Here is a 14,649-nt window from a genome sequence, read left to right on the forward strand (position 1 = left end):
TCCCTTTTCTACTTCTATCTTTCTTTCTTTGGCCACCTTTTTTTTACACTTTTTATCTTCATTCCATGGAGGTGACAACACAAATCACAATGGCAGACCAAGACAGAAGGCTTAGAAAGCATTCATTTTAACATTTATGCATTTCTGTGAAGAGCCCAATGCATTTTACTGTCATTGATCTCTCATATTTGGTCCTATACTTAGACAAGGTCATAACAACAGGACTAAGGTTTTTTTTATGGTATTGCTCACTTGAAGATACCAATGGAACGCCTCCACTTTCATCTATATGCTTCGGTATTTTGTAGCTCTGGCTTCTGTAAGACAGGTAAAAGACAGGTATCTAGTTTCTCCCTCACAGATTGGTCTGACAGGAACCTTCATCAATCTTATAATTGAATCCTCTGTCATTCAGAACAGGCTGGATCTCTGAGAGGTACATCAAACATGGAAGTCATCTGTTGCTGAGGAGGATTAAGACATAGTACTTCTGCCAGATCTTTTGGTGGTTTATTTCAAAGACAAAAATCTTTTAGTGTCAAGGACGATTGCCTTGTAAAATAAGGGAGCTGTACTTAGCCTCTCAAATGTCTTCTGGCTCTAAATGCATACTCTCCTAAGGTTTGTAATGTGCTTTCCCTCATTTGATCCTCACAAAACCCCTGGGAAGCAGGGCAATTATTGTCTCCAAGGTAGAGGGAAAGTGAATTGCCCAGGATAACACAGCTAGTAAATATCTGAAGCTAGATTTGAACTCAGGTCTTCCTGACTCCAAGACTGGCATTATCTTCGCTACACCACCTAGCTGCATTCCAAAAACTGTTTACCTTAACAATGGAAAGAATGATATGCAGGGAAATCTCTACAAACTGTTGTGGATCTAAACTAAATTGATTTTAATTGGGCCCATCATTTTTTTCCCTTTTATTAACTAGGTTCTCTCAAAAATTTTGATGTGTAAGATGATTCTGAGGGTTTCTGCTACAAATGTTAGACCCATTGTTGGATGCCATTCTTGAAATCAGGCTGACCTGCTGTTCCCATAATGTTATCTCTTCTCTTCTTTCTTTGCCAATGAATCAATTGCTTCTTAAAAATGACAGAATGAAATAACCATGAGAGAAAGTACTTTATTTTTCTCAGCTGTTATTTTTAGCATTTTTCAAATAGATGACAAATGTACCTCTGACTGATTAATTTCTATATAGGAAAAGAAGGTAAAGAGGGGTTTTTTTTATTTATTAAATTTAACATTTCCGTAATTCTCCTATAAAGATCAACAAATTTTGAGGTGAATATCAGATCTGAGTTGAATTTCAAAACCTTTAAAAAATATTTGAATAAGATATAATGAAAGTTCTTTCTCCATGTAATTCAAGTTTTTTCTACACTGATAAAGGATACATGTAAGATTATTTTCTATATAGTAATTATGATTTTTTAAAAATCTATCTTTTTTGAGGACCAGTTGTAACTCTAATCCAGCAAAACAAAACAAAACAAAACAAAACCAAAGTACTTTTTAATCTGCAGTGTTTCAGAGTGCTTAGAGTCCTAGAGAACTTTTAATGAATTTAAGATTTTAGGATCCTCAGTTTGGAGCTGAGGGATCATAGGTGACCTAATTCAAACCTATCATTTTACAGCTGAGGAAACTGAGAACCAGAGATATTAAGTGGTTTGGCCAAGGTTACATAGGTAAAAAGTACCAGAACTAGTATCTGAACCCAGGTCCTCTGACTTTAAATCCAGAGACAAAGATATAGGGTGGCTTAAATGATTAATAATACTAATAAATCAATGCGTAAAAGATTTGTGATTCCATCAGTGGAAGAAATCCTCTCACCAAGATGGGTCACAACCTATTCATAACTTAGTAGATATTTTATAGAGTTACCTGAGCCTCATAGGGTTTTATATATTTCTCCGTGTTCAGCTAATAAGTAAGTATTTTGTATAAGATTTCAGCCCAGGTGCTAAACTCTATCCACTATACCATGGTATCTCTTTAATAATGATAATTTATAAATGCTACAAATAATAATAAAAGGATAAATTTTATCTAAAATAAGGACAGAGCTACAAATTTGCTTATTCATGGAAACTAATTTCATTCTCTTTTCACGTAACCCAGCAAGATAAGTTTTCCCAAGAAGCATTACATTTCCTACTTTTTTTATAAAAAGATAGAAAATATGTAAAATTCACTCCCCATGGCATTCATTTCTGACCATGTTTCATTTCTTGACTTTAAAATATATTATCCAATTCTTTATTTCGTTTTCACCTGCTCTATTTCCTGTTTTGAATGCTTATAACTAGCCTGCTAAAATCTATTTTATGGTGTTGATAAGACAGCATAAAATGTGACACATTTATCACAAAAATGTTTCTCATAGAATATGGACTATCTCAAAATGGCAGTTGGCTATAGCAGAGAACAACTGAAAATGGATTCTTTAAAATGAAAGTAAATGATTAAAGCATGTGGTCATAAAAATGCTAAAATGAAACAAATAGAATATTTTCTCCTATATGCATAGTCTGTATCAGATTGAATGCCATCTTGGGGAGGAGGGGAGAGGAAAGAGGAGGAAAATGCAGAACTCAAATTTTATAACAGTGAATGTTAAAACTAAAAATAAATAAAATTTTAAAAAGATATTTTTATTTATTCTTTCTTTTTTATTTATCTTTATTATTTCTTTATTATTCTTTTTTAAAAAGAATATTTTCTCCTTGTAAGCTCACACTGATTCAACTAACAATTCTTTCATGACATGCCTACTATATTTCAGGAACTGTACTAAGCATTGAAGATACACAGAAAAGAGCAAAAACAATCCCTAATTTCAATGAGATTATATTCTAGTGAGAGAGCCAACATGTACCTATAGAAGTAATATACAAGATACATAAAAGCAGATATAAAGTGATTTTAAAGGAGAAGGCATCAGGATCTAGGAAGATTCAGAAAGTCCTCTGTTAGAAAGTGGGATTGCAGCTGAGCCTTGAAGGAAGCCCAGAGAAACTAAGATGCAGAGTGAAGGGACAAAACATGCCAGGCATGGAGCCAGACTGGCATAGAGAAAGAATATAGAAAGTTGTACATTAGGAAGAAAAAGTAGGCCTGTGTAGCTGGATAACAGAGAGTGTGGAGGGGAGTAAAGGATGACTAGAAAGATGGGAAGGGGGCACATTGTGAAGTTTTAAATGTCAAACAGAGGAATATCTGTTGGATCCTCTAGTTCATGGGGCGCCATTGGACTTTGAGAGGTAAGATAGGTGACCTGTGGTCAGACCTACACTTCAGAAAAATTACGTAAGTGACTCTGTAGGGGATGAATTAGAGTAGGAAGTGCCAATAAGAATAATTAAGAGGCTATTGAAGTTGTTCAAATAAGTGGGATGAGGGCTTGAACTACAATAGTGGCTATAGAAACGGAGAACAGAGGAAACATATGAGACTTTGTGAAGACAAAAATTATTATATTGGGCAAGTTATTTGGATATATGACATGAGGGACAGTAAGTACAAGCTGACATCAAGGTTGGAAAACCGGGTGACTAGTTTAGTGGTGCCCCCCGCACCTGCCACCCATGTTTATGCAAAAGTTTGGTGGAAGGATGGTTTGCGGGTAGGATTTCTGAAATATCTACAGGACATCCTTTTTAAAATGTCCAATAGGAAGTTTATAATACAGGGCTGGATCTCAGGAGATCCTATGGCTAAGATATATGTGTGTGTGTATATATATATATGTACACATATATGTATATATATATATATATATATATATATATATATACATATATATATTAATGTATATATACACATATATGTATATATATATATACATATATATATATATTAATGTATATATACACATATGTGTGTGTGTATATATTTATCTGGAAGTCATCTCTATAGAAATGATAATTGAATCTATAGGTGTTGATTAGAATCATCAAGTGAGGGAAAAAAAAGGGAGAAAAGGCTGATAGCCCAGAACAGAGTCTTCACTCATAGTAGCTATGACATGGATGAAGATCCAGAAAGTTCTACAGATTCAATCACTCACCAAGCATTTAGGAAGCACCTCCTATGTGCTAGGCACCATGCTAAACACTAGGATTATGAAGAAAGACAAAAGCAATCCTTACCCTCAAGGAGATCCCATTCTAATGGAAGAAATAACATGCAAACAACTATATACAGCTAGACATACAGGATAAAGTGGAAATAATCTCAGAGTCAAGGCACTAACATTAAAAATTGTCAGGAAAGTATTCTTGTTTTCTTGCAAGGCAATTGGGATTAAGTGACTTGACCAAAGTCACACAGCTAGAAAATGTTATGTGTCTGAGGCCAGATTTGAACTCAGGTCCTCCTGACTCCCAGGCTAGTGCTTTATCCACTGTGCCACCTAGCTGCCCCACCCCCCAGGAAAGTATTCTTACAGAAGGGAGGGTTTTAACTGAGACTTGGAAAAGCTAGGAAGCAGGGATGAAAAGAGAGAGACTTCAAGGAATGTGGAATGGCCATTGAAAATGCAGAGTTGGGAAATGAAATATCTTGGGAGAAAATCAACACAGAGGCCAGTGCCACTAGATCATAGAATACAAGGGAATATATTTGATTCTGGAAGTAATAAGCAGTCAATCAATTTTGTTGAATTGGGGGTAGATGTGACACAAAGATCTCATTGCTCGCTGAGTAGAAGACAGAAGAAAGACTTCCTAATTTACCTGGATTTGTGGGTGATGTTCAATTCAATTTAACAAACATTTAATAAGCACTGAGAATCAGCATGGCATAGTAAGCCAGAAAAACCTGGATTCAAGTCTCATCTGTGATGAGACATACTGGCTGTGTGACCCTGAACAAATTTCTTAACTTCACCAAGCTCTAGGCAACTCTCTGAGGCTATGAGTGGGATTGAGACCGCTTACCCAAATAAAAACTCAGAGGTTTCTCCAAGCAGAAAACAGAAGTTTTATTCTAGCAAGTCTCCAGTGAGAGTTGGGCATCAACTACCCAGGGCAGACTGGAGTAGTGAGGCCCAGCACAAACAGCAGCAAGCAGTTATATAGTCTTAGGCAAACCACTCCAAAAAGCCCCCCTCCCCACTTGTTTGTTTCAATCTCTTTATCCTCATTGGCTGAGGCCACAGACCTCACAGTCTATATTTAGAACCCAAGAGATACATTTTACTCAAAACCTGCTTGGGAGCTAGAAGATTGCCTTATTTGGTAAAGTTAAGGTACAAAACAAAAGAGGGGGTAGTTACAAAACAAGGGAGGGGGTGGGCAGCTGGTGCACAGCCCCCATTCCCCAAAAATGAAAGTGAAACTTAGGCCCAGCTCATGCTGAAGTCTCCCTACATTTTGGAGCATAACTTACATTTCACATGAGAAATTTTCACTTGTCCCACACAACTATATATTAGAAGATGTATCCATCTGAATTGTTACAGGGAGTGTCATCATGCTGTATTTTTCTATACCAATGAAAGCAGATGTCTTTTCCCTACCCCTATTAAAGCATCCACTATGGATTTTCCAAGTACAGAGATACAAAGAGAAAAATTAAATACTTCTGTCCTTCAAGGATCTTATATATTACAGTTGCCAAAGTGTTAAACTTTTGAGACAAGGGCTAAATGATCTGGGATTCTATGACAAGCCAGCTGCAAATTGGATGTTTTCTTTTCATTTTAGTGAGACTAATTTGTTTATTTTACATTCAAGGCAAGATTTGTAAAATTTGCTCTTATACGAAGCCAAGGATTCTTATGTGCAAAACTGAAAGGACCTGAGCCTGCTTTCATGTCTTGTCAACGAAACACAGTGCTCTCTCTTTCAGTAAGAGCTGTCCACTTCAAACAGTTGAATGTGATTAATTGCTGTTTATTTTGGGGATGTTTGGTTTAGGAGCTGTGTGTTTGCCTTTTTCAGGCCCTCAGTGTTCTTTATTTTGTAGTCTCCATTTTGATAACTACTCTAATGGTACTAACACGGAACTGACTCAAAGTTTACGACAATGCTATCTATCAAAGAAACCTCCCTAAAAACCTTAAACCAAAAGGACAGAAATGTCAAAGATCTTGTTTTTTTTTTCCAGGATATGAGTTACAGCAGCAATTCTTATTTTTCTTAGCCAGATAGCTCCTTGAGTCTTGCTTTTTGAAATTATATAATGTCTGTTGGTTTTTGTCCAGTGAAATCATCAGGATACGTATGTTGCTTCTCATAGCATAGGAGCATACAAGAGTTGGAGAATGAATGTGTCCTTTCACAGAGAAGGTCAAAGTGCTCATTGTCGAAGCCAAAACTTTTTTTGACTATTCCAGTCATCTTGAGTATTTGAAAAATTCATGTGATTAAAATGAAAGCAGACTTGTAGCATGTAATGCTAATTAATACAAATCCAAACCTGCCTGCTTTCAAATTCCCTTAAAGGAACCCACAATGCAGAGTATATAATGGTAACTGTAAAGTTTTGTAACCTATCTGAGCCAGGTGAAAAAGAGTCTAATAATTGAGCAGCCCCTTTGTAAGTAAAAATACAAAGTATATGAAATTCTCCAGTGTGGGCGTTCAAGAGGTATAATCTACCAACTGATACCCTGTTCCTTCCTCCATTTTTTTTTACATTACTACTCTTACGACGCCTTGTACTTTCTTTAATGCCTCTGTTCAACAAGAATTTTTATGGGTTGTGGGTGATTTGTTTTGATCATGTCATCAGTTATATAAAGTATTATTCTTTTTCCTATTATTATTATTATCCAATTTAACCAAAATCAACAATATGTGCCTTTCCCCCTCCACCATGAAAATAAAACACAAATTTAAATCTGCTTATCTTAAAGTGATTATTATATTGCGCATAAGCTTTCTCAAAGCTAGTGGGCATCTTGACATTGAAGCTCATTCTGATTTAAATAGATGTTATTGCCATCAAACAAGGTGTTCTTTTCTTTTCAGTTATTGCCTCATTACTGAAATATTTATGTGATGTCATCTTTCATAATAACTTTTCAAAATTGTTTCAGATTGACATTAATACTCTCCTGCCCAATGGATCTCAAAAATTTTCCTATGGATGTACAAACGTGTATAATGCAACTGGAAAGCTGTAAGTATGAGCAATATGAACTCTGATTATTGTTAACATATATTTTGACACAAAATTTCAGCAGTAGTTAAACATTAATGAAGGATTTTTTAAAGTATTTTTACAAGATTTTGTTGCTTAATGGGGCTATCTTTCAACTGAGTATTGTACTAGACTAGAAAAGTGGCAATAGCTAGCAAAGAATCATACCATTTTACATTCTAAAGAAATAGAGAAGCTAAGGATAAAGATATAATGGGTTTTGCCTTTCAAATGAGCTAATGTCTATTTTTTATGGTTAAATTATACTGATTTTTTTTTTAGAAAACCTTTAACTCAATAATGGAATACCTTAAGTAAACTGATTAGTAAGTAAAATGCTCACCATTGGACCAAAACAACTGAATCTTTCAGTGTAACATACATGCAGCATGAAATGTGCCCTAAAATCGACCTTTTAGGTAAATTTAGTTTGTGAGGTGGAGGTGAATGGTGGAACCAAACTTGAGCAGAAGTAAATCTAGGAGTGGTAGGGGAGAAAAGGAAGGGGAGGAAGCTAATACTTGGTAGTTTTCTGTTTCAACTAAGTATTCTTCCTAACTCATTGCCAAGGTTAGTTGTTTCTACACTGCGAAAGGATTGTAATTTCTATTAGTGTACCCACATTTTGTCTTTAATTAAAAAAAAAAAGGTCCTGGTCAGCTTGGCCTAAGTAAAGTCCCACATAAATGTCGATGTCCTAGCACACGTAATTGATTTGCGTTCAAGAAATTTTCACTCCTGTCAGCTTTATACCTCTGTACTTATAAAACTAAACCATACACAGGAAGTAAAAAAGAGCCTGTGATAAAACTATTCAACAAAAAGATTTAATTACCTTTTCAATCCTCTTAGAGCTTTTTTCTAGTCTCTAGGAACCCATCACATGAAGTTTGCAGAAGTCTCAATTAGATAATGCTTCTGCTTTATGTTGTTATTATTGTTCTTTTCACAGACCAATAACCCTATTCTTTTTAATATACAGGTTACCAATACTCTAGACTTAGAAATTTCCTTTATATGAAATGTAACTCTATAACCAAACTACAATTCCTCAACACATAACTGATTTTTAGAATTTACATCATTTGGAGCAAGTTTAAAAGTAATTGTGAAAATCAAGTATCTATTAGGAGCCACCTAGTGATTTAAATACTTTTTTAACCTTAGAAGTCTCCTAGAATTATAGAGCAAATTACACTAGAATATCTTCTTGAGGTCGTAGTTCTTCCTAGACTAACCCTTCTGTCCATCATTTCTATATACACTTCCACTGAGCTGTCCAGCAGCAAGCATTGTCTTTAAAGTTGGTTTCACAGTCCCAGCCTCCCTCTTGATTAACTAGTTGTTTATTTAAAGGTTGAATTTGGTTTAAGGGATATCCCCCAGAAAAGTTATGATTTTAATATGTAGTAGACCAATTATAAACCAAGAGTACGTGATAACAATGGGATGACCTGAATTATACACCGATATTCATGAAATGGCTTTTTAAAAAGACCTAAAAGAAAATGCCCAGTGTGTTGGGTAGATCTTCTAAGGAGAATTCATGGGAAAACATAGACAAGAATGGGATGTGATGATGCAACATGAAAGAGTTACAATAAATGCCATTGGAGTAAGTCCTCACACCAATAAATTCATGCATTCAGTGAAGTATTAAAAAGTATTTGTGAATAGGGTTGTTTTCCCATATCAGATAGAATTCCAGATAAGCTGGAAGTATGAGTAGCCTTGGCTTAACTATTATTTTTACTCCTTCTACCACTACCACTTAATATCTCTGTGATTTTAATCAATTCATTAGACTTCACCAGGCCTCAGTTTCTCTATCTACAAAATGAGAGGGCTTGGACTTGAGAATTCTAAAGTCTTTTCTATCTCTAAATCTATGACTGAACTATATAATCCCAGGGTCTTTAAAGTCAGAGCTGCACTGTGGACTGACCCCTAGGTGTGTGATATTAACTAATCAGAAGATGGAAAAAACAGCTTACATCTCACCCTCACTGCCATAGCCAAATACAGGGTTTGTTTTCAGTACATCAGTGCCTATTCTTATTGCCCAGTATTCCACTACTCCTCTCTGTCCTTCTGCTATGCAATATCCCAGACTACCCCCTTTGTGAATATGGTAGTGTTCCCAGAGAAGGAGGGACCAATTAAGAGGAAAGAACCAATTGGAGAAGAGGGAAATAGATAGGATTTTCTCTAGGACAGGAAGGTAGTTGGCAAGGAGGAAGAGCTGGCAAGAGAGTCAGGAGTGAAGTCAGTTGTTAAATCTTGCTAAGTCGACCTTCTCATGTCTCACATCTGTCCCTTCTATCTATTCATGAATCCCCCATTACTACTTATCACTATTCTCATTTCGTGCTGTTTTATAATCCTCATAATTTTATTAGTACAATAGTAAATGTATATAATTTATAAATATGTAAATATGCACATATTGTAGGGTGCATGATCATAGAAAGTAGAGGCCACTAATCTAATCAAGTCCATACCTAAAACAAGAATTCTTTTCATGGAATTAATTCGTTGATGTTTCATTAATCATTCAGTGAAGTAATTTATTCTCTCCTTCAGCCATTGGGGGAGACTTAAATATAGATCAAGTGGACATGAGAGCAACTCTGTTGCCCTCTTTTTCTTAACCCTTAAAAAAAGGAATATAACATATTAAAACTTTTTCAAAAGCATGTGATTTCTATGCCTCTATTATAGAATAGTTTGAGATCAGGGTTACTTTTTAAAAAAGAAATTTATTTTCCGTGTATTTATTTTCTGTAAAAAAAAATTTCTCTTTTAATAAAATGCTATAAGAACTGGTGAAAAAACCTCAAGGTTGTTATAATTCTCACTGTGGAATGGATTCTTATTGAAAACTAAAAATAAACACTATGACTTTTCAAGTATGGAGAGAACAAGAGAAAGAGAAGAGAAATAAACCTCAAGTGAATTCTTTACTCCCTGCAAAGGGAATATCCAACCATAATCCAATGCTTTCCAATTGGAATTCAGGTAATAGAGTCATAGGGTTTGGGTTCAAACTCTGCCTCATTATTTAGAGTTGTGTGACCTTGAGCAAGTCACTTAACCTCCCAAGGCATTAGTTTCCCAGAACATAAAATGAGAGGATGGGCTAGATGGCCTCTCTAGTCCTAGCGAGATCTAAATCTATGATCCTACACATTCAATAAACATTTATTGACTGTCTGCTATGTATGAATATATCTCTGGGGCATTCAAAGGGAATGAAAGTTCTCTACCCTCTAATAACATGAAGGAGGAAACTGGATACAGTAGACAGAACACTGGCTTTGGAGTTAGAGGACTTGGGTTTAAATCTCACCTCTGATGCTTTCTATCCATGTGACCTTGGACAAGTCATTTTAACTTCACTAATCTCTAAGTTTCCTTAACTACAAAATGACAGGGTTAGAATTAATGGCATTAAAGCCCATTTTAGCTCTAGACCTCTGTCCCCTATGAGCTTTTGATTGCATAAACATAAATCAAACACAAAAGTGTTTGTGACTGACTACCAAACTATGTGACTACAACTAATAAATGTAGGGTGTCCAAAGAAGGTGCCACAAGCGGATATTCAAAGAGGCACTTGGATTTGGAGATTGGGGTAACAGCATAAATGAAAGTTGGCCAAAACGGGGTGTTCAAAATAAAATCACCACTGGACATCTTGAAGAAGAGGTTAGATGAGTAATTGTAAGCCATACCACAGGTGGGATTCCTGTGCAGCATAGATTTGGCTTCCTGAGGACCTGTGAATCTTTGAGAGGTTGCCAAGGCAAAACAAAAAATATAAAGAGAAGGTCAGTGACAAATCTTTAGAAAAAGGAAAATGAATTATCAAAGGAAACTAAAGAATGATTGAAAAGGTAGGAGGAAAGGCAGAGTGAGAGCCAGCACTTTTGCCCAGCTTAACAAACACAACAACCTTGAAAATGTGCTATACCAAATTCTGATTGAGAAAGTTGGGCATAGAAATCTATATTACCCTATAGAAAAGTAGGGGAGAAAGGGATAAGAAAAGAGGGGGTACTAGAAGGGAAGAAAGATTGGGAGAGGGAGTAGTCAGAAGCAAAACACATTTGAGGAGGGACAGGATGAAAGGAGAGAGAGAGTAAAATAAATGGGGGGGATAGGATGGAAAGAAATACAGTTAGTCTTCCACAACATGACTATTATGGAAGTGCTCTGCATGACTACAAATGTATAACCTATCTTGAATTACTTGCCTTCTCAATGGGGGAGGGGGGAAAGGGAGAGAATTTGGAACTCACAGTTTTAAAAATGAATGTTAAAATTGTTTTTACTTGTAGCTGGGGAAAAAGAAAATACTGGGGGGGGGAAGAAATACTTGAAACAGAAAGATACACATAATGTTAAATAAAGGGATCAAGCAGAATCTATTATGCTTCCACTCAAGTAGAAAAACTATAGGGGTGGAAATCATGATTTCACACAAATCAAAACCAATAATAGAGATGAAAGGGATACCAATTATGGGGATAATTAAAAGATATAAAGAAACTATATTTTGCTAAAAGGGTACCATAGACAGTAGATATCAATACTAAATATATATGCACCAAATGGCAGAACATCCAATTTCTTAAAGGAAAATTTAAATGTTGTAGGGCAAAATAGTCAATGAAATTATACTAGTGGGGCATCTTAATCTACTCTCACACTACCTTCACATGTCTAGGTGAATCTAACTGTAAATGAGCAAAACAAAAGTTAAGGGGATGAATAGAATTTTAGAAAAATTAAATATTACCAACCTTTGGAGAATATTGAATGGGAACAGAAAAGAACCATTCCCTTTTCTTAGCTGTGAATGGCACCTTCACAAAAATTGACCTTATATTGGGGTGTGAAAACTTCAGAAATTCATTAAAGCAGACATATTAAATGCATCTTTTTTCTGACCATAATGCAATGAAAATTACATTTAATAAAAGGCCTTAGAAACACAGATTAAAAATTAATTGGAAACTAAGTAACCTAATCTTTAAAAATGAGTAGGTCAAAGAATAAATCAGAGAAACAGCCAACAATTTCATTAACGATAATGGCAAAGATGAGACAATGTTTCAAAATTCTTGGGATGCAGCCAAAGCAGTAATTAGGGGAGAAATTATACTTCTAAATGTTTACATCAATAAAAGTGAGAAAGAGCAGTTTAATTAATTGGCAATCCAACGAAAAAAAGGAAGTAAAACAACAAATTAAAAACCTCCAATTAAATGCTAAAATAGAAATCCTGAAAATCAAAGGGAAGTTTAATAAAATTGGAAATAAAAAAACTCATATAACTAATAAATAAAGCCTGGAACAAAACCGTTGGCTAATTTGATTTTTTTAAAGAAAGAAGAAAACCATATTACCAGTATCAAAAGTGGAGGGAAAGTATATTTACAGCAAAGAAGAGGAAATAAAAGTAATTATTGAGAGCTATTTTTCTATAACTATATGCCAATAAAGCTGACAATCTATAAAATGGATGAATTTTTACCAAAAAAATTGCCTAAATGAACAGAACAGGAAATTAAATACTTAACCCTATCTTATTAAAAGAAATTGACAAGCCATAAATGAGTTCTCTAAGGAAAAAAAAACAGGATGAATTTGGTAGAATGCAAATTCTACAAAACATTTGAATTACAATTAATTCTGATACTATATAAACTGTGTGAAAAAAAATACGTAAAGGAGTCCAACCAAATTCCTTCTATGACATAAATGTTGTCTTGATACCTAAACCAGGGAGAGTCAAAACAGAAGAAAACCATAGACCAGTTTCCATAATGAATGTTGATTCAGTGCTTTTAAATAAAATACTGGAGGCTATATATATTTGTATACCAGCTACATATTAGTTGTACACTAAATATACAACAGCATATCACTAAGATCATATACTATGACCAGGATGGATTTATATAAGGAATTCAGGACTGGTTCAATAATAAGAATATTATAAACATAATGAACTATATCAATAACAAAAATCACTTGATTATTTCAATATATACAGAAGCTTTTAACAAAATATATCATTTCTATTAAAAACACTAGAAAACACAAGAATAGATGAGGTTTTTCTTTAAAATATAAGTAACAGCTATCTAAAACCAAAAGCAGACGTTTGTAATGGTGATAAGCTAGAAGCCTTTCTAGTAAGATCAGGGGTGAGGCAACGATATCCATTATCACCATTTTTATTCAGTGGTGATAGATAAATAGATAGATAGATAGATAGATAGATAGATAGATAGATAGATAGATAAATATAGACATATATAATGCTAGAAATGCTAGCTATTACAATAATACAAGAAATATAAATTGAAATAATAAACATAGATAAACAGGAAACAAAACCCACTTTTTACAGATGACGAGAACCCTAGAGAGTCAACTGAAAACAAATAAAAGAAATTAATGACTTCAGCACAGTTGCAAAAAATAAAATAAACCCTCATAAATCATCAGCATTTCTGTACGTAGACATCAAAATCCAGCAAGAGATCAGAAGAAAAGTATCATGTAACGTAACTACAGACAATATAAAATATATGTCAAGGCACACAGAAATTATATGAGTACAATTACAAAATACTGTTCACACAATTAGAAACAGAGATATTAATTTATCATGATCCAATGTAATAAAAATGACACTACCTAAATTAATTTACTTATTTAGTGACATATCAATCAAACTACCAAAGAATTTAAAGAGCTAGAAAATATAATAAAATTCATCTGGAAGATTAAAAGATAAAGAATATCAAAGTAAATTAGTTTTAAAAATGGGAAGGAAGAGGCATAGAAGTAACAGATCTCTAATTATACTTCAAAGCAATTGAATAGAGGGTAAGAAATAGAAAGGTCTATCAGTAAAACAGATTAGGTACAAATATAAAGAAGCAAATGAACACCATAACCTAGTGTTTTACAAACCCAAAGGAACATGAACTCACTATTTGGGAAAACTGGAAAGTAGTCTGGTAGAAATTAGGTATAAACTGGGTGGCAGAGCCAAGGTGGCAAAGTAAAAGCAGTGACTTGCTTGAGCTCTCCCCCAAACCCCTCCAAAAACCTGTAAAAAATGGCTCTGAACAAATTCTAAAGCAGCAGAACTTACAAAAAGACCGAGTGAAACAAACTTCCAGCCGAAGACAGCCTGGATGGTTGATTGGAAAGGTTTATCGTGCCAGGCAGGGACGAGCACAGTTCAGCATGGGCTCGCAGGTGAAACAGACTTCAGTGAACCTGGAGCAGGCCAATATGATATATGATATGATATAAAGTTATTATATGATATGTTATCGTAACTCTTTCACCCCTAGCTACATAAAATTACAGTAATGCAAAAGACATATACCTGAATTGGCATAGAGTCCCAAAAGGTATCTCCATGATACCTCGTGCTCCATGAAGCATGCCTAAAATCAGGT

At 34.7% G+C, this 14,649-nt stretch overlaps 1 protein-coding gene across 1 annotated transcript in view; it reads left to right on the forward strand.

The window, feature by feature from the left end:
- The window catches only part of GLRA3 (glycine receptor alpha 3), a 174,150-nt gene that overhangs the window by 107,309 nt on the left and 52,192 nt on the right, over positions 1-14,649 (forward strand). Inside the window, exon 5 of the mRNA XM_078148847.1 lies at positions 7,059-7,141. Coding sequence (XP_078004973.1) covers positions 7,059-7,141 — 83 coding nt within the window. The remainder of the gene's footprint in view (positions 1-7,058; positions 7,142-14,649) is intronic.

The sequence above is a fragment of the Phascolarctos cinereus genome, unplaced genomic scaffold (assembly GCF_003287225.1).
Source record: "Phascolarctos cinereus isolate Bilbo 61053 unplaced genomic scaffold, phaCin_HiC Scaffold_9;HRSCAF=440, whole genome shotgun sequence".
NCBI classification, from domain to species: Eukaryota; Metazoa; Chordata; class Mammalia; order Diprotodontia; family Phascolarctidae; genus Phascolarctos; species Phascolarctos cinereus.